Raw genomic sequence first — 25,237 nt, 5'->3', positions numbered from 1 at the left:
ACTTTGTAATTTTTTTAGATTTTTAGTTCTTGACCTTTTTCCATAATTAATTAGTTTTTAATCTTTTTCAATAATTATTTGTAATATATTTTAAGAGGGCCACTGGTTTGTCAGTTTTATACTGTTATGTGTTTTACCCTCTTTAAATAACGTTGATTATTATTATTATTATTATTATTATTATTACTTAATCGATAGAAACACATTCTTTCGTTTTCGTCAAAGATACGTATATATGGGGCATTTAGCATGCCTCACTTTACTTATTGTAGTTCTATTTGGAATAGCTGTCTCAAAGAAGATAATGACCGATTAGAGAGATTACATGAGAGGGCTCTTAGATACGTGTTTAATTACTTTTCCAACGAATATGATAGTCTATGTTATAAGATTGGTTACTCATTAAGTTGTAGAAGGAAACAAGATATACTTTTAATAGTTTTTAAAGCCCTCTATAACGATATGCCTCAGTATATTCAATCGTTATTTCAAGTAAGAGAAAATAAGAAAAATCTTAGGGGCAAAAACAAACTTGTTTTACTGTAGCCAAGACCACAACTTACGACCTTAAGTCGACTTCTTACATTGTTGCTAAGGCTTGGAATGCATTACCTGATAAGTTAAGATTAATGGCCGAATTTTGCCCTTTCAGGAATGAGATAAGAAAACTAAGTAAGTTGTAATTTTATATCATAATCATTTATATCATCATTTATATTTAGGCTTATTTTATTTTTAAACTCTGTAATTTATATTCATATATTTTTCTCGGTATATTAGCATCTCTATTGCTAGAGGTCTAACAAGCCTCATTTTCATCCGAGTTTAAATAAAGTCATCATCATCATCATCATCATCATCATCATCATCATCATCATCATCGGGTTAGGAACCATGGCCCAAACTCGGGGTAGCCCATCCTACAATGCTTCAGAGGTATACAAAATAAGTTTTCAAACTAAAATAAACTTGGCGTCGGCCAAAGGTGCAAGGTTGGTTCTGAGGCCTAGATGGACTTCACATGTTGTATTCCCCGTTATATGCCACTGCATCATTATTACCCATGATGCTCGAGCCTAGCTAGGGCCCAAGTCTTGTCGTATCTCGTGCCGACAGAAGATTTATCTCTGCCTTATTCGCCGACTCAATCGTCAGAAAGATCATTTTTCAATAGTCTCTGTGGAAAATAAGAGAAAGAAGTGACACGTGATTGCTGGAAGCCTGGAGTAGTAACACGTAGATAAATTTTTACGTATGATGCACGATCCTCGCAGTAGATAGCGCTATTTAAGCAATAGCGAATTTCAGACCTGAAAAAAATCAGGCCTGTACGGGACTCGAACCACTGACCTCTGCGATACTAGTGCAGCGCTCTAACCAATTGAGCTAACAAGCCAACTGAGAGCAGGCCGTTAAGTTGATTCGTAATGAACCCGTGAAAGTGATAAATGAGATAGAATAAATATATGAAAATCATATATTGAACTGCGGTATTTGATACGTATGATGCACGATCCTCGCAGTAGATAGCGCTATTTAAGCAATAGCGAAATTCAGACCTGAAAAAAATCAGGCCTGTACGGGACTCGAACCACTGACCTCTGCGATACTAGTGCAGCGCTCTAACCAATTGAGCTAACAAGCCAACTGAGAGCAGGCCGTACGTATCAAATACCGCAGTTCAATATATGATTTTCATATATTTATTCTATCTCATTTATCACTTTCACGGGTTCATTCCGAATCAACTTAACGGCCTGTTCTCAGTTGGCTTGTTAGCTCAATTGGTTAGAGCGCTGCACTAGTATCGCAGAGGTCAGTGGTTCGAGTCCCGTACAGGCCTGATTTTTTTCAGGTCTGAATTTCGCTATTGCTTAAATAGCGCTATCTACTGCGAGGATCGTGCATCATACGTATCAAATACCGCAGTTCAATATATGATTTTCATATATTTATTCTATCTCAGATAAATTTTTATTCGTCTAGTTCTTTATCTATTGTTCGGCATTGTCCAAATTTTCTGTTCGAGTTCAGCCGAAAGGAAAATTGTTTTTCAATGCTGTTCATTAGTGTTCTCAATAGGTGCAGTTAATTTGAGGGTGCACGATTCTTTCCATTCAGGCGGAGCCAGCCGTGTGGAGGATAATCAAATGGGATAACTAAACATCTATTGTTGGTTTTCATTGTTTCATTAGCTTCTTTCACTCTTTGCACTGTTTGCCTTCTCCATCGGTCTAAGTCCGTCTCTTTTTCGGTATCGCTTTCTCCCAGCGAAGGTAAACATAATTTTATCAAAGTTTCAAATCGGCGAGTCTTTTGATCGCGCACCAAGAAAGGGTCTACACTCAAGCTTATATCATTTCCTATCAAACATCAAATGCAAAGTTTGGAGCATGTGCTTCTAGTGCATAAGTGAGATCGCGAGCGCTTATTTGAAAGAAACCGCATGTTTTTAATTATGGCTTGCTCATTTTGTTGTCTCGACGCTTTTGCGTTATTGAAATAACTTTTGTCGTGCTTTATCAGACAAAGAGGACCCGGATTCTCTGACGATTCGGTTTGATGCTTGTCACACGTGAAACGTCCATTGGGAAACGGAACTTTTTCTATTTCTAGAGAATCTAATTTAACTGAATACCTTGTCAATAGCTTTACCCTTATTATTCTCATGGCAAACCTTAACTAAAGGCGGGGTTATCATCTGGTTGATTAGTATTTTGTTTACAAGTAAATATGTTGAAAAGTGCTAGCCCTCGTGTTTTTAACAGTTCGTGATGAAAACTTTAAAATCAGACTTCTTTCAGATCCTGTTTTACAGTACTCATCATGATTGACTGTGTTCTCGGCGCGATTTTCAAAGTGGGAGTTCTCCGTACAGATCTGTCCTGTCGCTCATTTTGATTTTGTGTCATTTTTTCAGTCTTGTTTTGTTTTCTTTATTTTTTATTCATTTTTCTTGAAAATTGTAGTTCTGAGCATGCATTTCAGGCTGCAGAAACTTTTAAGGTCTTTCAAAATTTCTTACGAAATCTGCCCCCTCGAATCGTTATCCAAACGTTGGGTTACTTTTTACACCTTTGTTTTGATTTGTTTCCCACGAGGATGCCAATTATCTGAGCGTGATTTATTTTTTGATGATATTTTTATCAGTTTCGAGACAATAGCTCTAATCAGTGCAGTGTTTCGTGATGTTTTGTCGAGTGCCCGTGGCAAATTCTCCACTCTCGTATTTTCACTGACTTAAATTTGCCTACAGCATAATTTTTTTCTTGCTTCCTTACTTTGAAAAGACGGAAATACCAGTAAATTCAACGGGAGTTTTTTAAATAGTTTAGACCTGTGACAGCATTATTGCACAACGTCTCCATGACAAGTTGCAATGACGTCATTAGCAGCACCCCCCTCTAGGCTTTCCGAATAAAACTCTCCCTTTACCCAATACCGGCCTCTTTAATCGTGGTTCTCAGAGAGGCGAAGGTTAGTAATTGAGACACTATTTTATTTCTTTTTTATCCGTCTCAATCTCGTTTGGATGAAAGCCATCGGGGCCTGTCGTGTTAAGAGAAAGATTCTGTTATTGTTATTTCGCGTTCATAAACGATTACTTTGAGGTTTTTCTCTCCTTTGGATGCGAAAAAGTTGAGGGTTTTATACCTTCCCGTGGCCCTCACCGATCTCATTTCGTCGACATAATTTCGGTGTTTCTGAGCTGTTTTAAGGCTTTAAATTTTCAATTTATTAATCTGATTTAAAAAAACTTCTGGCCTAGGATATGGGTTAGAGCCGTTTCGAAAGGAAATCTAGAAAGGCGCTATTTGTTGAAATGAAAATGGCGAATCATCGATCGCCAACACGTGATGTGTCGTTTAAAAGAGAGAGATTTTAATGAAAGAAATACTGTCTCGATCGTTGTTTCTGTGTAATCAAATCAGATCAGGTTCTACAAGCAAAACTTGCGTATTTGAACTCTGAAGACGACGTTTTCTCAAAACCCAAGTTTTGCCTCTCAGATCATCTCGTCTAAAAGTAGCAAACCCAAGGCTTACAATGGGAAAGGAAAAGACTCACATCAACATCGTCGTCATCGGTCACGTAGATTCTGGAAAATCTACTACCACTGGCCATTTGATCTACAAATGCGGTGGAATCGATAAACGAACCATCGAAAAATTCGAAAAGGAAGCCAATGAGGTAAGAAACGTTTCCTGTAAGCATAACGCAAAAAGGTTTAAAAAAAGTGTGCTGAAGATGTTCTGTGTAAATTTTAACAAATCACAGAGTCTGTGATGGCGCTCTTTTATTTAAGTTGTGAGGACTGTCTCTTAATTTTTCTTTTATTGGTGGAAGATTTCAATTTGTCACTTGCAGTCTCACTTTGGTTCAACTTATGAAATATGATCTTGAAAGGTGATACATGTCATTCCCAACATGAAATTATTTGAGTGTAAGTTCAGATTATGACTGATTATAAGCTGAAACCTGCTTTCCTCAACACCTTCAGACCCTGTAAATGCCCCAAAGACCCCTCGCCCCCCAGGGATCTTCGTAGTATTGGGGGGGGAGTGTATCAAGAACTCTTTGATAAGAGGAAAGCAGAACAAAGCAATTGTCATTTTATCAAGTGTGTGCGATGAAAATGGGTAAGTTAGCACATTGACACCTGAACCACCCAAACCTCGCGATCACCTCATGCAAGAATGCTTTCCCCCCTACCTCCCCTACCAAGTGGAGTTTTGTCCCCAAACTTCCTCTATAGGTTAGGGAGCAATAAGCCAATCAGAATCTGTTGTTTGCGCATATATTGTTTTGACTTTAGGGGTACTAGAGGGGCATTACTCTCTGCGTCTTCACTAAATGACCAAATTTGAAAATATAGCGTCCACGCGGCCGACCCTCAGAATTTTCAGGTCGGATTTTTCGTTCATTTGCGATCGAGTTAGACCTTGTGGAATTCAGAATGTAAAGTAAAAATGCTATAGAATACTCTGCTTGGAAAAGAATGGATATCAAGGTCTTAAAAGTGACAGATTAAGCTCTCAAGTCAACGACACTACGATTCTCTAAGGCAATGTGAATTATGGATGTTAAGTGAAAACCAAACTTTCAGACTTCGAGCAGGGCCTGGCGACAATTTGACGATTCGATGGCCTGGTAAATATTATGTTCAAGTAACAATGTGTTCAAAAAGTATAGTTTAATAGAAGATTTTGCCTCAAATCGAAGTTTTTTATAGAATTTTCAACATAACGCTGCGCAATTTCTGGCCATGAAGGCAAGTAAACAATTATGTAAGCATGATGAATTTTACCACGTGGGCTTTGTACATGTAAGAAATTTGTACGTTTTTGGCTTATAACAGCAAATCAAATAATGTTTTGAGTAATTCTGACGTCCCGAAATATTTCTTGGCCATTTTAGTCTTGCTTCCTTTTGATAGATTCCATGGAACTTGAGATCTCTTCACTCACAGGCAAATTTGCATATTCCCTTTTGAAATATGATCCACATGCCCATTTTCACACATGCGAAAATATTTAGCGATTTTTATCTTTCATCTTGATTTTTGAGTTAACACATGATATGCACCTATTGCTTTTTTAGCCAGAAATAAGTTCTTTAATTAGTCCTCTTTCACTGGAGCTTGTTTTTTGGAAAAGCTGATTTTTAAAAATTTACTGCGCATTGTTTGCCTTGGTTTCTCCAAAATTTTGAGTTTTCATCGGCATGTGTTACACGTAAGTGTCACTGGGTTAAGCAGCAGAAGCTTTTCGAAATTCTGGGCTGATTTGTGCACATCAGGGTGACAGAGAGTGTGCTATGGAACTTGCTGGGCTTACAATTAAATTAATGTTCCTAAGGCTTAGAACCCAAGTTCTGTGAATTAAAAGTGGTGGTGGAAGGATCCATCCCTCAAGACATCACAGAAAGTGTAAGGGGTGACTTTAGATAAAACAATACGTCTACATTCCACTTTTTTTTTAAATCTTAGATGGGAAAAGGCTCCTTCAAGTATGCTTGGGTGTTAGACAAGCTCAAGGCTGAAAGAGAACGCGGTATCACCATTGACATTGCTCTCTGGAAATTTGAAACTGAGAAGTATTATGTCACCGTCATTGATGCCCCTGGTCATCGTGACTTTATCAAGAACATGATTACTGGTACTTCACAGGTAAGGCTTCCACTGTCCTTGCTAGGCTGCCTATAGAAGAAAAAGAGCTTGTGATGCATTGAAATTGCATGTGATATGGTACAATCGCTTTCTGTTGGACTTGATCAAATCTGTTAAAGGGTAAAATCAGAAAACCACATGACTGTCTCTGAGAAAATACCTGGGAAAGATGAAAAATCAAGCCAATTTTGGTTGTAATGTGCAACACAACCTCGAGGATAAAATTTTTAAATACATTTTTCAGTGGAAAATAGCTCACTTGGACAAACAAATCGGATCTAACGATAACACACAGTAAACACTACATTTGAGCAGAACATTAACGTTTCAAGTTTATTTAAAGGCATAAAAAGGCTTCATCATTCCCGATTATCCTTAGTGTAACAATAGGTTTCAGAATTTGGAAGTACACTAAGTTGTTTTCCACAGATTGACTGAACTTGAATCCTGTGGGAATAAAAACACTTAACTAAATGCTCATATTTGGTGGCTAGTGATATCTTAGATGTCACAACAACTTCAGTTTGTTTACTAGCCAAAACTGAATTTCTGTTAGTCTGTAGCTAGTGGGCTACCATTAGCATCAAGCCCTGGAAGGTTTTTAAGAGATAGATCCTGTTACTGCAGATAATACTGGACTAGCTATCTTTCTTGATGACCGACTGGTGAGTGAGTGGCTAATTTACAGCTTAGTGGCAACTGGCAATGCTTGTACAACTTCTGAGTGGGTGGATGAACACAAGAACTTTATTGAGAGTTTTGCCATTGTCTTCTGTTTTGTAGACAGAGTTTAGAAATGTGAAGGTCAAAATGCCTCAGTCCCTGTTGTTAGGATTAGCTCCCCTCCCTTTTCCTTTTGCTCATCAGAATATTTCCCACCCCCCCCCTTTTTTTTCCAATCAATACTCATTTGGTGTTCAACTTTCCAGGCTGATTGTGCTGTATTGATTGTTGCTGCTGGCACTGGTGAGTTTGAGGCTGGTATTTCGAAGAATGGCCAAACCCGTGAGCATGCCCTGTTGGCATACACTTTAGGAGTAAAGCAGCTAATTGTTGCTGTAAACAAGATGGACTCCACTGACCCCAAGTACAGTGAGGCACGTTTTGGTGAAATTCAAAAGGAAGTCAGTGGCTATGTCAAGAAAGTTGGCTATAATCCCAAAGCTGTGGCATTTGTTCCTATTTCTGGTTTCCATGGTGACAACATGATTGAACCAAGTAGTAATGTATGTATTTTCTTACTGGTCTTTGTTTCTTTTAGTTGGTTCAGTGCTTATTTTGGGTGAAAAATGTATATGTTGTTTTAAGGTTGGGTAGCTACAAGATCAAATTCAGGGGCACCAAGTTGTTATTGCTTTTTTGTTAGGTACTCTTTCACTCGAGTGATTGGTGAATCTGGCTAAATATCAGGTTCAAGAGATCTCTGTTTCTGTCCAGGATAGAATTGCAGTGTTGCAGTTTCTTATATTTTGTCATTCTTCTCTTTGGATCTAGATGAGCTGGTTCAAGGGATGGTCAGTTGAGAGGAAAGATGGAAATGCCAGTGGAAAAACCCTCTTTAATGCCCTGGACTCGATTTTGCCACCAGAGCGCCCCGTTAAGAAAGCTTTACGTCTGCCATTGCAGGATGTTTACAAGATTGGAGGCAAGTTGTTTCTCCCTTGGTGGATGTTTAACCTTATGATCCCTTCAAGTTAACAGCAGTCAGACTTGTTCACTTTGTCACAATCTTCTGCCTTTGATTTCTTTGGCCCAGGTTTTCTTTCTCTCCTCTTTTTGACTGTATCATGGAGATAGTTATTTTTCAGTGTTTGCGATTTGTGATACAAAATACAGTTTCTATTGTGTAGTAACCCCAACTCCAAGAAGTGACTGACAGGTGGCTTCTCTCTACAATAGCCATATTATGTTCAGGAAATGGGAACAGGGTTCTGGTTATTTAATTGGCTGATCAAGTAAAGCGTTACCTTGTCTCCTTCCAAGCAATTTTGTGAAGTTATCTATCTGATGTTACTGGTTTGAAAATCCATCAAGTGTTGAAGAAATCCTACTTATGAGAATGTGGAAAATATACGTGGTATTGTGGTGTAGAACAGGACGCAACTAAGGAGCAGGAAAGTGGCCCCACTAAATGATGATCCAAACTAACTTTAAGTGGGATGTAATTTTTTTTTTTTTTTTTTTGGTCATGGGGAACTCTTAAAATCATTTTTGTTGGGATTGAAAGCAACAAAGCATAAGTGGTAAATGGAATTTAGCAATATCTCAGGATGTGGCTTGATATTAAGTAATGTCCATTTTCAACCTCTCCCAGGTATTGGAACAGTGCCAGTTGGCAGAGTGGAAACTGGTGTCCTGAAGCCAGGCGTGGTAGTGACATTTGCTCCTGTTAACATAAGTACTGAAGTTAAGTCTGTGGAAATGCATCATGAATCTCTGGCAGAAGCTCTCCCTGGTGACAATGTTGGCTTCAATGTGAAGAATGTGTCTGTTAAGGAAATAAAACGTGGATATGTTGCTGGTGATAGCAAAAATGATTGCCCGAAGCAGGCTGCTAGCTTTAATGCCCAGGTAATCAGCACTTTTATCCTTTGGATTATTTCTCTTCTCCAACTGGGCTTAATTTAAGTAGTATTTTTTTCTACTATAGTAGTGCAGTAATGTCAGTCTGTTGGCCAATTTGCTGTTGTGGATGTGAGTGTAGACAACACTGCTTGTGTCAGTGTGCCATGATCTTAGTCACCCACTGAAAGAATTGTTTTATTTGACATCAATATAGTGGTAAAAACAAATTCATAGTGGTTTAGGGTGGTCTCTACTCTGATATATTTGTTGCAGACTCACTCAGCTGTGTCTTGTGACTCCACACGCACACAGACCATGCTTAACCACTATTGATTTGTTAAAGTTGTGAGAATGGAGAGCAAGTGGGTGAAATAGCTTTGTGGTTATTTTTAGGTAGTGTTGCAATTTTCATCTTAAATTGAAAGCATCATTGCATCTCCAAAATGTATTTACAAAATCGCAGATCTTAAGTGCCAGAGAAACAGTAATCTCCCAACTGTTTCCCTGTGATGCTGCAGAATTATTTTTCTCAGATGTGCTGTCTGTGGTGCACCAAATTGGCAAGCCATGTTTTTCTCTCTTTTAGCCTTTCATCCCCCTAAGTGGGACTAGCATCTAATTCCTCCTTATAATATTACCCCTCAATCATTCACTGAGGATGCGAGAAAAAAACCCTTAAAAAAGGAATGATCACCAACTAAAACTAAAGAAGCTCTTGATTGTTATTAGTTATTCCATGTCAGTACCAAAGGGAGGAAGGTACAGAGAGGAGTTTGGAGAATGGGGATGTTGTTGAAGTTAGGGTGTAAAGCATTAAGTCATTTTTGTTGTGTTGTGTTTATGCTATTTCTACCATCAAGTCAATGGGTTAGTTACATTGTTAACTCTTGGTTCCATTTTGGTAGGTTATTGTCCTAAACCACCCAGGAGAAATCCATGCAGGCTACAGTCCAGTGCTGGATTGCCATACTGCCCATATTGCTTGCAAGTTTGCAGAACTTCTCGAGAAGATTGATCGTCGTACTGGCAAAAAGTTGGAAGACAACCCCAAAATGATCAAGTCAGGAGATGCCTCTATAGTCAAGATGGTGCCATCCAAGCCAATGTGTGTGGAAAAATTCTCAGAGTATGCTCCGCTTGGACGCTTTGCTGTACGTGACATGAAGCAGACAGTAGCTGTGGGCGTCATCAAGGAGGTGGACAAAGCTGAGGCGTCCGGTGGCAAGGTTACAAAGGCAGCCCAGAAAGCCGGCAAGAAAAAATGAAATTCACTACACCATCTTAATTATAAAAGACTTCTCCGCTTGCAAGTCAATCACGCTGTAGTAGTCGAATGGCTTCTTTCCTATCTATTTCATCGCAAGTCTGTGCGAAGGCGGAGACTGTTTTTAAAATGTGAAGGTTTAACTTTTACTTGCTAGTAATAAAATCAATAAAACGTTCTGTTGTAGGTGGAGTGTGCTCTGTTTATTAGATCATGATTAAAATATACTTTCAAGGTGTGGCATCGACTCGAATTGAATAAACTACTGCTTGTTATATTTTTACATTGCGTGCAAATGGCAAAAGTTAAGGTATTAACACTTACCTTTTTCTTTCAATTTTTTTTGTTTTTTTGGAGAGAGTGTCTTGACAAAAGTGCTCCTAATCACTGGTCATGGATATTTCTCACGAGGTGTACCCCTTATGGATTGCGTAACCAATTATTCTGTGAACTATTATTCCGTGTGTTGGGTGTGAGTTGGCCATAAACGATCTCGTATCCAACGAGCGCGATTTTATCAACTTCGCCGTTTGTTATTGTTATGGGAGCTTAGTAAATTTGACTCGAATCGAAAGTTTGGAAACACGTGGGCGAATTCCTTTCCATAACGAGTGATTCGGTTTAAGGGCCGAAAACCCGTATTGAGTGAACCAACCGGGTTAGTTGACAAGCTAGTAATTGCTGTACTAAACTGTTTCTGAGGTAATGTGGGGTTTATTAACCGAGTGTTTCGACCGTTCGCTCTTTCTCGCGGACGAAGGGCTTGCCTGGCTTTTCTGCCGAAGTCCATCTTTTCTCTTCAATCATCAAACTTTTTAAGTGCCGGTTAGTAACACTAGGTCCAACGTAAACCACGGTTTTTGACCAGCAATGGCACTCGAGTTTTCTGTCTAAGAATCTAGTGTCTTTCGGTCCCCCCTGACACTTAACAAAAGCTCAGCTAAAAGGTTTGGCTAAAATGAAGATAGTTTAGAGCTTGGTTTTGTTAAAGGACGACTAAACTCTGTATAAATGACCGTCGCAAAATGTTTTATTCTCGGCAGAATTTCTAGTTATCAACCAAGGAAAGCTCAGATGGACTTATCCGGTGACTTCTAATCGATTGTAAGGTATTTTTTTTTATTGGTAGATGAACCGGAGGGGGCTTGTAAATAGTTGGGGGAGACGAAGTGGCATTGTAGACAGTGCCAAGAATTGATATTTTCAAAGTGAGACCAAAAGAGTTGGGTAATTTTGCTATCAAGCAACCTTAGTTTATTTTCCAGCTGGTTCTTTTCTAGTCCCTCTACTACCGACGGACTAAATAATCTTCTCGGAGATGATTGTGGAGAATACCTTACCACTGCCGTTTCACGGATACTGGGGGTGGTGAGGGGAAATATTAGAACGCTGGAAGTAACGGTCAGTCAATCACATTTAGGGATTTATGTCCACCGGTAACAGCGAACTTCGAGATTTTCCCCCTGGGATGTAACGGATGTCATATTTGAAGTATTTATTGTCGTTATGCAACGCTGACCTAAGAAATTAGGCTCATGTATTAAAGTCAAAATCGAGGAAAGAAATGTTGTGTTTTTCTTGCATCTTCGCATCTTAGTTAGAGAATGGGGTGGAATGGACTCGTATAAACTGAAACGATGGTTTACGCGTTCTTAATTCACACACTTACTCCTGGGCCCTGTCGATTGTTATATTCATCAGTTTTTGTGCACGACCCACAGGTAAGTACAGCTCAAACACAACTTTCTCGAATTTCACCTTGTGTATAACCAAAGCAGCGTGAAGTATGGTCTTAGTGAGGAAAAACGGCTTGGTGTTTTTAAAGTTTTTGGTAGTTTATCAACGCTAAATGAGTCAAACTAAAAGAAATGAATGACATTCTCAAATTAAAGAGATGAATTACATAGATGGAAAGAACGGCTGGTTCCAGCTAATGAAATTGTCTCGAAATATGAACAAAAGAAAAAGTGAGCAAAGATGTCTAAACATATAGATGCGATTCCAGCCTTTTATCCTTAAAAGTGACTAGCATCTAATTTCTTAAAGAATTATTACGATTCCACTGTAGTAACTAGTACAAAGGTAGTTGGACTCCAAGACTTAAATAAGGCGAAAAAAGTAACGATTGACATAACAACGTTACAGAAAGGACCACCAACTTACTTCTGTGACCCCAAGCAGAAGTTGGACTAGCATTTAATTTCTCCATGCAATATCTGTCACCCCTGAATCAAACAATTTTGGTCCTAAGAATAAATCAAAAGGTCACTAACTAAAGAAGCTCTGATTGTTAAAGAAATTCTCCTATTCAGCACCTTAAGGAATGTATAGAGAAAAAGTATGGAGAATATGTATACTGTTGTTAGGCTTTAAAGGGTAGAAGCTCCTATGCTCATATTCTTCCATTTGGTAGCCTTGGAAATATATACAGAACTTTTTTGGTCTCAGATCAGATCATGGGTCAGATCACAGAATGCATCAGAGATTGGATCACAGATTGGATCATGGATCAGATCATGGATCGATTCAAGAATCTGTCATCAGATCCCTAGTCCAGTCTGTGATCCAATCCGTAATCCAATCCAGGTTCTGTCAATACCAAAACTTTCTGGAAAACGTGCATATGGATATCAGTGTGTGAAGGGGGTTGATCAAATTGGCCAGTCAGTGACCCTTTTAACAAGTGTTGCCATGTCAATCAATGATCCCTGATCTTATTAGATCAATGAGGTGCCAACAGATGATGAGCGTGCAACCAGGAAGGAACAGTTGTTGCAAGTGTCACAACGTGTGCAATCTGAGTACTCTTTTAGATTTGTTGCATCAGGAGATGACAGTCCTGAGGATTTAGCTGGATTATCTTCAACAAATGAGTACGTTGAGTTTTTGGAGTGGTTTTTGATTGGTTCTTATGATCTCTTGTGGAGGTGCGGTGGCCTCATGGTTGGTGTGCTCGACTCCGGATGGAGTGGTCCGGGAGCGAGCCCCGGCCGGGGACATTGTGTTGTGTTCTTAGGCAAGACGCTTTACTCTCACAGTGCCTCTCTACACCCAGGTGTTTAAATGGGCACCGGCAGATTTAATGCTGGGGGGTAACCCTGCGATGGACTAGCATCCCATCTAGGGGGAGTAGAAATACTCCTAGTCACTTCATGCTACAGAAACCGGAGTTAAGCGCTGGCCTGATGGGCCACTTGGCTCATAAACAGACTTTTATGATCTCTTAGAGGACAGAGCAGTAGATGATGTCACCATTACCACTTGTTGCTTCTTTAGGATATAAAACAACTGGATTCCATTTTGCCGTGTGTCTTCTCTGTAATAGGTGACAGAGGAGGTCAGTGAACATCAGTGTGTGACCAGCATGTGGCTAGATTTGTACTCTTACCGCATTTCAACATCATCTTTACTGAACAGATGTACATCAGCATGGAATCTATTTGTTGAAATGACAAAATTGACTTTAATTCAAAACCAGTGCTATTCCAGAATGAAATCAATACCCTTAACCCAAAGTGGAGTTTTAGGTTCTTCATTCCCTTGGCTGTGGAATAATTCGGTCTTGGTTCACAGATTCATTAAAGAAGCCATGTTGCACATTTTGTGTGTACAGTGATTGCAATGGATGGCAGGCCTTATCCACACTTGCATTTTAATTCAAAACAGTGTAATTTTTTCATGTTTTTTTGTAAATCATCCACTTTAAAATGCCAGCAAACCCTTATTAGAATGAATGATTGCAAATTAAAATGAAAAGTGGAATGTTTTGGAAATGCTCTGTTCCTTTTGTGAATAAGTTAAAGTAGAGGCTTTTGATGCTTCTGATTGAGTGAAAACAAGTGTATTTTTCATGTAAAAGGAATGCAAAGGTGTAACACAAGTGCAAATTGTTGATCTAATACCAAATTCTCCAAACCAGCACCATAAGAATTGAATGACAGGGAGTTAGGGGATCTTGGTTGTGAAAGGGTTACAAAACTGACAGATTTCTTTCAATTTACAGGCTTATGTCTAGTTTGAAGTCTGGTGTTTTCAGGTAAACAGTTATGTATCTCCTTTTTGAAATTAATTCACATTTTTATATATCCACCTACACCTCCCCCCCCCCCCCCCCGGTTAGCTCAATTGGTTAAAGCGCCGGATTGTGTTGTGGGAGGTCGAGGATTTGAGCCCTGGCTGGACCAATACTCATGGTCTTAAAATAACTGAGGAGAATTTGCTACCTTTCTATAATACTAAGAAATGGATACTATTAGATAATTCTAGTCTTCTTGGATAAGCACAAATAAACCATAGGCCCCGTCTCCTGCAGGGTTAGGGGTAGGAGACATTAATTTCCCACACAGGAGATTACTGTGTGGTGGATGTCCTCCCGTGGGGTTGGATGGGTGGGTGTTATTGTTACACAGCCCCATTTAAACCAGCTGTTAGCTGAACTGGGCTACCCTGTCTAATTATTCGTAAATGTATAATATATAATATTATTAAAAACTGGATCATTGGATAATGCAATTCAAGACTTATTATTGGCTCAGCCATTATGGTATATGAGCCAATATACCATAATCTAATTTCTGTACATTGTTAAATCCGGTTTTTTTTCACAAAATAAAGTCGAGAAGATTTGTCTAATATCTTGGGGGCGTTTTTTTAATAAAACAATTATTCCACTCTTGCTTGTTGGATATGAGATGATTATAGCCAACTCGGCGCTACGCGCCTCGTTGGCTATCTATCATCTCATATCCAACACGCGCTCGTGGAATAATTGTTAATTAGTTCGTCTCTCCTCAACAATATTATAATGTTATATCATGTTTACTTTACTTTACTTTATTTAAAGAGGGAAGCGCAATAACCGGTTACAGTTTTCTAACCTGCGGCCCTCAACCCACCCATCCTATACCCACCCATCCCACCCCAGGGGAGGACATCCATCACACCCCAGGGGAGGACATCCATGACACCCCAGGGGAGGACATCATCACACGGTAATCTCGCGCGTGGGAAATTAATGTCTCCTGCCCCTAACCCTGCAGGAGACGGGACCTCCATTTATTCGTCCCTATCCGAGAAGACTAAAATATCTAACGATTTCTTGATGTTATAGAAAGTCACAGGAATTTTGTGTTGGATCAAGATAACGATTTCTACCTGATAACTCTGTGTATTCTCATTGCATTTTGCTGAATCATTGTTGGATATTGTAAGGAGAAGTTGCATGTTAATCACTTCCGGGAGTTAACAGGTTAAAAGTCAACCTTAGATACAATTGCTACAATCTGCGACAAAACTCTTGAGACACTTACACCAAAACAATTGAAAGTAAACACATTGTGAAACTGTGTAAATCTAGAGAAAATCACTGTTAGTTCAAGAAAGCAATGATTAAAGTCAATTGCATTACATGTATTACTCTCATAATGCCTTTTTATTTGATGTCTGGTTTGTAGGCTTTCACCAGGAAATCCCTTCAATGCAGAAAAAGTTGTTCTTTGGAAAGGTTTGGCAAAGTAAGTCACATCCATGAATTTTGTTTCATTTTTGTCAACAAAATGAGTTTATAGGGTGGCTGACTTAAATTACAATAAAACCAATTAAAAGCAGCCTGCCCTCCCACTAAAGGATTTTGGGGGGCTTGCTTGATTTTCAGGGGGAGTGGAGGAGGGATCAGTTGTCACTAACAGAGTTTGAAGGGGAGGCTATAGACTGAGGGGTTTTTAAGTATAAGTACTGACAAAGCCTTATGGGAAGATCAAGTAAATTTTGTTGCAACACAACCAGAATCCTCTGACCCTCCAGGTGAAAAAATAACGGCCAGGCCCTCAGTTGACTTTTTTTTTTTGCATTACTTTGAAACCAATTTCCTGAGTGAAGTCTGTGAAAAATGCAGAAAGGTTTCTTGAAAGGGCTATATGGATGGTCAATATGAAAATCAGTAAACCCTGAAAACCATTTATTTCAGCTGAACTCTTTATCCTGTGAGAGTGACCAGCGTCTATTTTTCCTTACATTTTCACCCCTGAATCACACATTAAGATCACAAGAACTAAGGAAATGATCATCAACTAATAAAGAAGTTCTAAGTGATTGTTAAACAAATTCTCCTTGTCAGCACCTTAGGAAATGTATAGAGAACAGTATGGAGAATATGCATATTGATCTTAGGGTTGTAAAGATGTTGCATAATCAGCAATTCACTTGCACCATTATTCACGCCGCCAGTTACGTCTTATCACAATAGAAATCTTTGTTAATTAGTGTACATTGTAGTGTAACCGTATTATATGCAAATTGCCACTGAATATATAAACTCGTGAAGTTAGTTCCACATAGGATTATTTCTTGGATTAGTGTGTGTGTGAATAAAGAACCTCTTTTACAGAACTGAGTAGTTAACAAAAGAGTTAAGTTGAATGCCTTTTCTTTGCAGTTCAGGATTCACTCTCATTTGTGAAAAGGACGAAAATCGCCTCATTGCTGAGAATGTTTTGGACCATGTCATCAGACACCTTCAGGAACACTGCCAAATTATCCTTCAGCCTTCTGAGGCAAGATGGTTTAGCATTTCTAATAAAAAAACTACAATACTTATTTGATTGTGCACCCTGGGCACTTACTAATTTTATGGATCTTGAGTGTAAGCTTTTTTATTTTCTCTGAGATATTTGCAATTTTTTTTGCTATTTTAAATTCGAGATGAAATAAAGGTTTGTTGTTGTTATTGTTTTGTCTCTTATTGAACGCTTACTTATTTGAGGGCAGGCACCTATCAAATTTCACCTTATTAGGTAATCATTTTAATTTGCAATAAAACAATGAAAAAAAAATGTGAAGATGTTCGATAGGTACCTATTTGGGGCTGGGTGACCATTAACTTTTCTTACCTTCAGGTTGGGTGCTTATCAAATAAATAATTCATCTCAAGAATTTCATTGAAATGTTGTCTTCATTTCTAGAAACCGCCTCCCAGTTAGCTCAATGGATAGAGCGCTGGACTGTTGTGCGGAAGGTCAAGGGTTCGAGCCCCGGCCGGACCAACACTCAGGGTCTTAAAATAATTGAGAAGAATTTGCTACCTTTCTCTAACATCAAGAAATGGTTACTAGATGTTCTAGTCTTCTTGGATAGGGACAAATAAATGGAGGTCCCGTCTCCGCAGGGTTGGGGTAGGAGACGTTAATTTCCCACACACGAGATTACTGTGTGATGGATGTCCTCCCCTGGGGTGGGAGGGTGGACTAGCATGAATGGTTCCTATGTTCCTTTCTAGTCCTTCCCCACTGCAAAACTTAATGCTGTGAAAATGGACTAAATTAAATTAAATAGAAATGGTATGCTTTACCTTTGTGATAGCTTATTGTTTTGTTTGATTTTTTTTATAGGCAATCCTCAAAGTGGACAGGGTTATAACAGTTATTTATCACTTTCTACCAAATGGGCAGGTATGATTCCGAATGAAAAGGTCACAGTCAGCTTACTTGATTTAAGGGAAAAGTTTTTACCTCTGGTGTTTTGAATAAAACGAACTCAGGATTTCTGATAGCTGACAGAAGGCAAAGCCAGGATGAACTAAATTATGAAATATTTAAAATTCACAAGTCTTGAATTTAAAAGAGAAATGTAGGTAACCATTTGATTCAAGATGTGGTCACTTGGGATGTGGATTGTGACTTTTAACTTTTTTTTTTTTTTAGTCAGAAGAAGAAACTTACAATTAAAGAGAAACGTAACTTCCCCCCCCCCTTTTTTTTTTGAGTAAGAACAAGAAACTTACAATTAAAGAGAAACAACTTTCTTTTCACTCTTTCCTTTTTGTCCCCTAAGTTTTTGCAACTAAGCCATGCAAGTGCAGGACAGGACAGGACAGCTTTTTCTGGACCTCCTCTTCATCAATCCACTCAGCTCTGCAATTGTCAGCTTTCACTCACTCATGGGTCGTATGGGTCATATAATGATATTCTTTATTCATTAATTTTTTTTCCTGTTTTTTTTTTTTTTTTTTTTCCAGCTGCTGTTCATGAATAATCGTTATTTGCGGCAAGTGGAAAAAGAATTGGAACAAGTCATGTCCTTAAAGAAGGAGTGAACACAACTGTTACACTTCAAAACAAGTGCTTAGCTTAGTTATTAATAATAATAAAAAAAAATAAAACAAATTCATCTGATCTTTCCCCTGTATACCAAGTGTACTGAGTTTTGTAAGTTTTTTTGAAGTATATAAGTACTAAATATCACACACCTTAATTCTAAGAACTATGTTTGCTTTAAATGTCTTCTTGAATTGTTTACATTTGTGAAATAAAATGAACATAGTTAGGCATCACCTGATGAGTCAGTTCAGTTTCCAAGCGAATGCTTTATCAGGTTATAGCACATGCATGTAACTAGAAAAGGTAGAATAGCAACAGAACACATTTTTTCCTGGCTCTATTACATGATAAAGCCACTTAGGGTGTTGGAAGAACATTCTCTCCCAACATCCTGTGTGTTCTATTGGTTAACCCTTTCACTCCAGAGATCTCGATAGTAATTCTCCTTACTCTTTGCCATACAATTCTTTTGACATTAGTTCAGAGAATTTGATACTGGATCAATCAGTTATCCCATAATTGATATTTTGCTTTCTTCTCACCACTTGCCTGCTTGATATTGTAAGGAGAAATTCCATCTCGGTCACTCATGGTGAAAGGGTTAATTTATAGCAGAGCTCGCAGAGCGTAGCCCTATAATTATACAAAATGTTAGTAGTAACCCATCAAGCTGAAAAAATTTGGACTTATGACTGTGCAGTGTCAATACAAGGTGCTACTTTTGGCACAACTGTGCCACAGGCATGCCAATGCCACAGCTTTGTCCAGTAGTCCAGTGGTCAGTGCACTGGGCTCTTAATCAGACAACCCCGGTTTTAGTCCTGGCTGGAGCAAGGCGTTGTGCCCTTGAGATGTGCAAGAAAAAAAAATCCATTTTGGCACTTTAGATCAGAATGTCAAACCATGTCCATCTGAAAATTATCATCAAGTTCAGTCTCTGGTTCGCCCCTGATGAAAGGGTGTGTCGAAAGGAGGACTGTGGGCTTACTTTCCTAAATATAATATTATTAATGATCATATGCTCTTTTCTCATTATTTGATAGCAAAATTTCCAAAGGGGTGACTCACAAACCTATAACGGAAGGTCCTACATCAAGATCAATTATTACTTCTATTATTAATGTTGTTACTTTAAAGAACAAAACACTTCCTGTATTTTAGATGCTCTTAACATCACTTGTTTGGCTGGGTAGCTTTTCCTTTTCAAGAACAATGTAGATTGCCTGGTCATTTTCATGTTTAGAGGGTTTTAAGGAGATAGCTATTCCATGTCTTGACTTGTTAGTGAAGCCGTTCATATTGTGTATTTTGCTTGTCAAACATGGTTTCTATTTCTTCCAATGTTTTACCCTTTGTCTCTGGCATCAGAACAAGAACAAAAATGAATGCAAGAAGGCAGAATCCTGCATAAAACCAGTATACACCTTGGATAGAAAGAGCATCAACCATAGATTGATATGTTTTTGTGACAACAAATGCCAATGTCCAGTTGGCCAGAGTTGCAAAGCTGCTGGCCGGACCACGGGCTCGCAGGGGAAATATTTCTGACATCACAAGCCATGGAACAGGCCCCCATGCTAGGGCAAACATCAAGTTGAACAGAACAATACACAAAATAGATAACCAGGAAATCTTCTTAGCTGGAACAGAGTGACTTATTGAACCAAGCAAGGAAACTGTTTCACTTGCTGAGCCTTCACCTTCTGGAGGGATGTAGATCTCAAAATATACACCAAGTGCTGCCAAAGACACACACATTCCAATCGCTGTTGTCCAGAGGAGAATGCGCCGCCCTGCTTTGTCCATGACTAAACAAGCTAAAGCTGTACCAACAAACTGCACCAGGCCTACAGCAATGGAGACGAGCTTTCCATCTTTAAATCCTGCCTCTGCAAAGATGTGGGCAGCATTAAAGAGAACTGCATTGACTCCACAAAATTGTTGAAACACCATTAACCCAAGACTAATTATCAAAGGTTTAGCTATCACTGGTGACAGCCAGTCTTGTAACTTTAGCGTCTCTTGCCGCTCTATCCAAGAAAAATTATTACAAATAGCATGTTAGTACAAACATATGTACCTTTAGCAACAATAGGCTCATGAAGCCTTTTGATGAGTACATTCTATACCCGATTGCACTGATGAAAGCAGGGGTACTAGAATTCAAATTAAACAGATTGCTTTTTTATCAAAAATGTTTTGGATTTTGTGAAAGTGTGACAGTTTCTGATCTCATTTTCATTGTGTTGTCAAACCACTAAAATGTATCCTCTGATTCTAAGGTTAGAAAAAGGTTGCCAGCCACATCAACAAAAATTCCTTTAATGTAAAACCTTTGGGAAAACTTCCTTAACTTTTTAACCGCCTCCCGTTAGCTCATTGGATAGAGCGCTGGACTGTAGTGCGGGAGTTCGAGGGTTCGAGCCCCGGCCAGACCAACACTTGAGGTCTTAAAATAATTGAGAAGAATTTGCTACCTTTCTATAACATCAAGAAATGGTTAGATATTCTAGTCTTCTCGGATAGGGACGAATAAATGGAGGTCCCGTCTCCTGCAAGGTTGGGGCAGGAGACGTTAATTTCCCACACACAAGATTACTGTGTGATGGATGTCCTCCCCTGGGGTGGGATGGGTGGGTTAGGACAGCAGGTCCACATCAGCTATTACAGCTGCCAATTAATCAACTTGCTTAAACAAATAAATGAACTTGAACTTGAACTCCCATGAGTGACCACAACCAGGTACATTGAGTTGTGTTCTTGGGCAGAACACTTTACTCTTACAATGTCTCTCCTCACCCTGATGTTTAAAGACACCACGGAAATGACAGAGCTGAATAATGAAATGCATATTTTCCAACTTAAAACCATGCACAAGGCCGATGTCTTCATCAAACTCAGTTTACAAACATATGGAAGCGCTTGGCAGCCTAAAGTTGATGACCGCTGACCAGTTACTGTGACGTCATGAAAACGTATTTCCGCGGTGTTGTGTTTAAATGGGTACCAGAGAATTTAATGGTGAGGGGGGGGGGGGTGGTAACTCTGCAATGGACTAGCATCCCATCCAGGGAGGGTAGAAATACTCCTTCTCGCTTCATGCTATGGAAACCAGAGGTAAGCGCCAGCCTAATTAGGCTCATAAACAGACTTAACCCCTTTTTTCTCATTTGCAGAAACTGAATTAACATTTAAACCTCACCTAAAGTTGATTCAATAACGAAACATTCATGTTCAGTGTCAGCATTAGGGCCTCGAAACCACAGCAAAGAATCCAGTGCTTCTCTTCTTTTGTTCTTGGCCAGACACCACCGAGGAGTCTCTGGCATGGTAAACATCAGAATGATGAGAATTGTTGGTGGAACTGCGCCAGTAATAGCCAACCATTTCCAGTGACACTTCACACCTACAGCATAAACGATTAAAAGGCCCAGCGTAACTGCAAGTTGATTGACAGAGCCAAGTGTTCCACGTAACTGTGCTGGCACAACCTCAGCAATGTAGACCTACCAAAAGAAAGATTGGAGGAAACTATTTTCACACAATCGTAACAATATCAGGGAAGTATTTCATGACAAATTTCAAATCGAAGTGCATTGCGCTGGGATAACTTACCTTCTTTTCCCTCATTCAATAACCAACATCATCTCTTGGGAAAGGAATGAAAGTATGGGTATCAAGAATAAAACGTTATGCTATTCCAGTATATTGTGATTTCATTGGTAATGTTTAGACAATTTTGTCACTGATTGAAGTTTCTGAGACTGTTAGGGCAGGTTATTTATACAAGGTCTAACCCAAACCACTGTTCTGCGCAATCAGTGGGCCTCAGGCTTATCTCTATAAGAAGGTTGATTTGATTAAATAAATGTTCTTCCATTATCAGCTCTCTCAGCCATCTGGCCACTGTTCACAAAAATAAATGATCAGATAAAAGGTTCAGCCTGATTGAGGATTGTTTAGGACGCAGGTTTGTTAAACAATGGCTAAACTTAGTTTACATATTGACTAGCCCTTGGTGTTTCCTCTCATTTATGGAGAACTATGGTATAAAATTTTAATGGTTGGCACTAGGACATGGGATAACAGAGGAGTTTATGATCCGCAGGTGTGAGACTTGACCCTTTTAACCCTAACATCAGTATGCATATTCTCCATACTGTTTTCTATGCATTTTCTCTGCTACTGACAAGGAGAGTTTGTTTAATGATCAGGAGGTTTGTTAGTTGATGATCATTTCCTTCACTCTTGTGACCTTATACTGTGTGATGCATGGCTGGTGTTGTGAGTAGTACTAAGATGTTGGTCTCCCTCAAAAGTCAAAGGGTCAAGAATTAACGACAGCACATGGAAAGAAACTTATAAACTTACTGGAACAGCAAGTGAGATTACACCACAACCCATTCCTGTGATAATCCAACCAGTGTAGAGCATGGCGACATCATGAGCAAAGCTGATGAGCAACCATCCCAGAACAAACGGTATGACGCACAACATAATGGTACTCTTGCGCCCAAACTTATCAATTGCCCATCCACCCAAGGGACTTCCAAAAATGGCTCCAATTGTGACCAGGGACTGCAGATACAAAAAGAACAGAACAAGAATTATAAAAAATAAGGGAATAGCTGAACCCCACTGGTCAGCAGCAGTTAACAATTCTCCTCTTCATATTCATGTGACGAGAAGAAAATAGAAATAACAAACCAAATTCTCCCAGCCAAAATCATTAGCAACGTATGGAGTACAATTCAGGGAATTGATATTTTTATCTAGGGGAGTGAGAGGGTTAAAAGAAATTTCAGAAAATACGCAATTTTGAAATAGCAGCTCACTTACGGGATTATTTAATTATTAGGAAACATCCACACATTAAAATATAAATAGTCTCATTTGATCCACGACTAAAAAACTTCGTCTGGGTAAAGAGTTGTGACTGATCGAAACTATGCAAACAGCAAAGGTCCGGTCTTCTGTTATAACGGATTCAGAAGAAGGCCCATAAGAGCACACGACATGTTCTACTGAGGGAAATTCGCAAGGGAGTGTTCCGACACATTTTATTAATCACAACACAGGCTCTAATACTCAGTTTTTACGAAAAAAAATTTCGATCGATGATTACGTTATCCACTAACTTATATAACTAACGAGATTCAAAGACATTAGGTAATTGCGATGATGACTTTTTTCATTCTTGACGCAAAACGGTGAAACTTTCAGTTTAACAAGTTTTTAGCCGACAAGCTCACGGTGTTTGCCCAGTAACGATGAAACCTGATTTACAAAAAAAAAACATGATCGAACTTACCGAAAACCAGGATCCCTGATCTACAGATAAACGTACACCTGAAGAATTTTCAGCGTTTTGTAAATCTTCCAAAGCGGACGATGAATATCCCATACAGTATCCAAATGACAACGGCCCGAGAGCTGCGATAAGAGTAGCAAGGATTGCTCTGCCGACTCTGTCATTCTGTACCATTTCGTTGGACTGAATGGACGTCGAAAATTCTTTTTCACGCTCAGCCATGATGTTGGATACTTCGACCGATGCTAATTCCTCGATTTATGGTGAAACAAGCAAGAAAGCCAGCTTATGGAGTCGGAGAATCCTACAATGTACTTGTGGAACCCCGGGGGGGTACTCGATATATTCCTGGGTAGGGAGGTGCGGCGCGGCCCTTCATACCCTGACCCTGTTTAAGACAAACATCGCTGATTTTCCTACCCTGTTTAAGACAGAATTCCGATTTTTGATACCCTGTTTAAGACATTTAATGTGCCTGGTATCAATGCCAAAATCAACGGAATTCAATATTGATTAAAATTAGAGCTTGTAAAAATTTTGCTGTTTATCTTCCAAGAAAAGATATCCTGTTAAAGACAAAAATTGATAAATCGATACCCTGATTAAGACAAAAAATGATAAATTCGATACCCTGTTTAAGACAAAAATCTCGATAAACATACCCAGGCTGGCCGAACGTCCCCATTAAGCCCTTAGAAGGGAGTACCCGCCCCGGGGTGGAACCCTTATGGGACGGGCGTAAGGACACGCGAAGCGAGTGAGGTCGCATGGATTACTGGGTCCATGACGTCAACGGAAAAAACACCACAGTAAATCGGCTATTCCAAAATGTTACTAGTCAAAACAAGAAACTTAATAATTCATTGAAAAATGCAACTTTGTTTACTCTTTTTGTTTTACCCTTAAGTTTTTGCGACAAAACCATGCGAGTGCTGGACTGGTCGGTTTTTTCTAGACTGGCCCAGTCACGTCAGTTCATCAGGCATTTATAGATTATGCTAGTAAATGTGACATATTATGATAGTAGCATTGCTTTTTTTTTTTTTTGGCCAAATTATGCTAGCATTATGCTCTTTTTTCTAAATTATGCCACCGTTTTTTTAAATTATGCTCTTTGAAAAATTGCAAATAAGTCCAAAATATATATTTTTTTAACTAGAAGCCGTTCATTTACAGGAAAGAAACGCAACAAATCCACAATTAATTTCAAATAAACATGTGGTTCAGGTTAGACCCGGGCTCAGTGCTTCACAGTGAACTACAAATGCTGCTAGTTTAACTAAAACTTTAGATATCGATTAAGGTCACCAAGTGCTTGGGACTAGAGACAAAAAATTATCAAATAATGGCATCAAAAATGATCTGATAATTATCAAAATGCGCAAATTATGCTAGCATTGCTACTTGGCAGAAATTATGCCAGTTTGTTCCAATTATGCCAAAAACTATGCTAGCATGATCTATAAATGCCTACAATCCATCCTAGCTCTACAGCTTTCACTCTCGTTTTCTAAGGGATTTCAGGCACAAGGCAATAAGAGTCATACAATAATATTTTTTATTCATTATTTTTCTCTTATATTTTTTTTAGCAGCTGTTCATGAACACTCGTTATTGTTAATAATAATAATAATAATTATTATAATAATAATAATAATAATAATAATAATAATAATAATAATAAAAACAATAATAATAATAAATAAAATGATGAGGCTGTAAACGTTTTAGCCCGGAAGAAGAATTGGAGCGCACCTGGACCGGATCGTATCGCCAATTTTTAGTGGAAACGTGCCTAAGCGCTGCATGAGGGTGTTATTTCGTCATTCCGTGTG

The 25,237-nt window shown here is 38.9% G+C and overlaps 3 protein-coding genes across 3 annotated transcripts; 2 read left to right on the top strand and 1 right to left on the bottom strand.

The window, feature by feature from the left end:
* The first annotated feature begins 3,330 nt into the window (after positions 1-3,330).
* Positions 3,331-10,184, top strand: LOC111329426 (elongation factor 1-alpha). The gene is made up of 7 exons (XM_088751183.1): positions 3,331-3,477; positions 4,011-4,191; positions 5,990-6,169; positions 7,099-7,395; positions 7,664-7,814; positions 8,484-8,740; positions 9,640-10,184. The coding sequence occupies exons 2-7, from the start codon at positions 4,048-4,050 to the stop codon at positions 9,997-9,999; spliced, it is 1,389 nt and encodes a 462-aa protein (XP_088607309.1). The 5' UTR covers positions 3,331-3,477; positions 4,011-4,047; the 3' UTR covers positions 10,000-10,184.
* A 1,330-nt stretch (positions 10,185-11,514) lies between these two features.
* On the top strand, positions 11,515-18,324 carry LOC111329443 (AP-5 complex subunit sigma-1). The gene is made up of 7 exons (XM_022934150.2): positions 11,515-11,719; positions 12,720-12,871; positions 14,002-14,034; positions 15,452-15,511; positions 16,432-16,549; positions 17,384-17,443; positions 18,010-18,324. Exons 1-7 carry the CDS (start codon positions 11,636-11,638, stop codon positions 18,085-18,087), a joined length of 585 nt encoding a protein of 194 aa, XP_022789885.1. The 5' UTR covers positions 11,515-11,635; the 3' UTR covers positions 18,088-18,324.
* LOC111329438 (solute carrier family 2, facilitated glucose transporter member 8-like) lies at positions 17,946-23,735 on the bottom strand. Its single transcript, XM_088751173.1, has 4 exons — positions 23,403-23,735; positions 22,463-22,669; positions 21,294-21,597; positions 17,946-20,121 (listed from the first exon to the last, which is right to left on the bottom strand). The coding sequence occupies exons 1-4, from the start codon at positions 23,622-23,624 to the stop codon at positions 19,373-19,375; spliced, it is 1,482 nt and encodes a 493-aa protein (XP_088607299.1). The 5' UTR covers positions 23,625-23,735; the 3' UTR covers positions 17,946-19,372.
* Between the last annotated feature and the right edge of the window lie 1,502 nt (positions 23,736-25,237).

The sequence above is a fragment of the Stylophora pistillata genome, chromosome 2 (genome assembly GCF_964205215.1).
Source record: "Stylophora pistillata chromosome 2, jaStyPist1.2, whole genome shotgun sequence".
Classification (NCBI taxonomy): domain Eukaryota; kingdom Metazoa; phylum Cnidaria; class Anthozoa; order Scleractinia; family Pocilloporidae; genus Stylophora; species Stylophora pistillata.
Note: the sequence above shows the minus strand (reverse complement) of the source record. Positions and strands in the feature narration are given on the sequence as shown.

What these genes read in the sequence shown, in the direction of transcription:
- LOC111329426 (XM_088751183.1), top strand. Translation starts at nt 4,048, where the DNA reads ATGGGAAAGGAAAAGACTCACATCAACATCGTCGTCATCGGTCACGTA. An exon ending in TCGAAAAGGAAGCCAATGAG is followed by an intron (nt 4,192 to 5,989) that starts GTAAGAAACGTT and finishes TTTAAATCTTAG; the next exon opens with ATGGGAAAAGGCTCCTTCAA. An exon ending in GGATGTTTACAAGATTGGAG is followed by an intron (nt 7,815 to 8,483) that starts GCAAGTTGTTTC and finishes AACCTCTCCCAG; the next exon opens with GTATTGGAACAGTGCCAGTT.
- LOC111329438 (XM_088751173.1), bottom strand. Translation starts at nt 23,624, where the DNA reads ATGGCTGAGCGTGAAAAAGAATTTTCGACGTCCATTCAGTCCAACGAA. An exon ending in TAATCTCACTTGCTGTTCCA is followed by an intron (nt 21,598 to 22,462) that starts GTAAGTTTATAA and finishes TTCTTTTGGTAG; the next exon opens with GTCTACATTGCTGAGGTTGT. An exon ending in CGTTATTGAATCAACTTTAG is followed by an intron (nt 20,122 to 21,293) that starts GTGAGGTTTAAA and finishes TTTCTTGGATAG; the next exon opens with AGCGGCAAGAGACGCTAAAG.
- LOC111329443 (XM_022934150.2), top strand. Translation starts at nt 11,636, where the DNA reads ATGGTTTACGCGTTCTTAATTCACACACTTACTCCTGGGCCCTGTCGA. An exon ending in GGATTATCTTCAACAAATGA is followed by an intron (nt 12,872 to 14,001) that starts GTACGTTGAGTT and finishes TTCAATTTACAG; the next exon opens with GCTTATGTCTAGTTTGAAGT. An exon ending in ACTTTCTACCAAATGGGCAG is followed by an intron (nt 17,444 to 18,009) that starts GTATGATTCCGA and finishes TTTTTTTTCCAG; the next exon opens with CTGCTGTTCATGAATAATCG.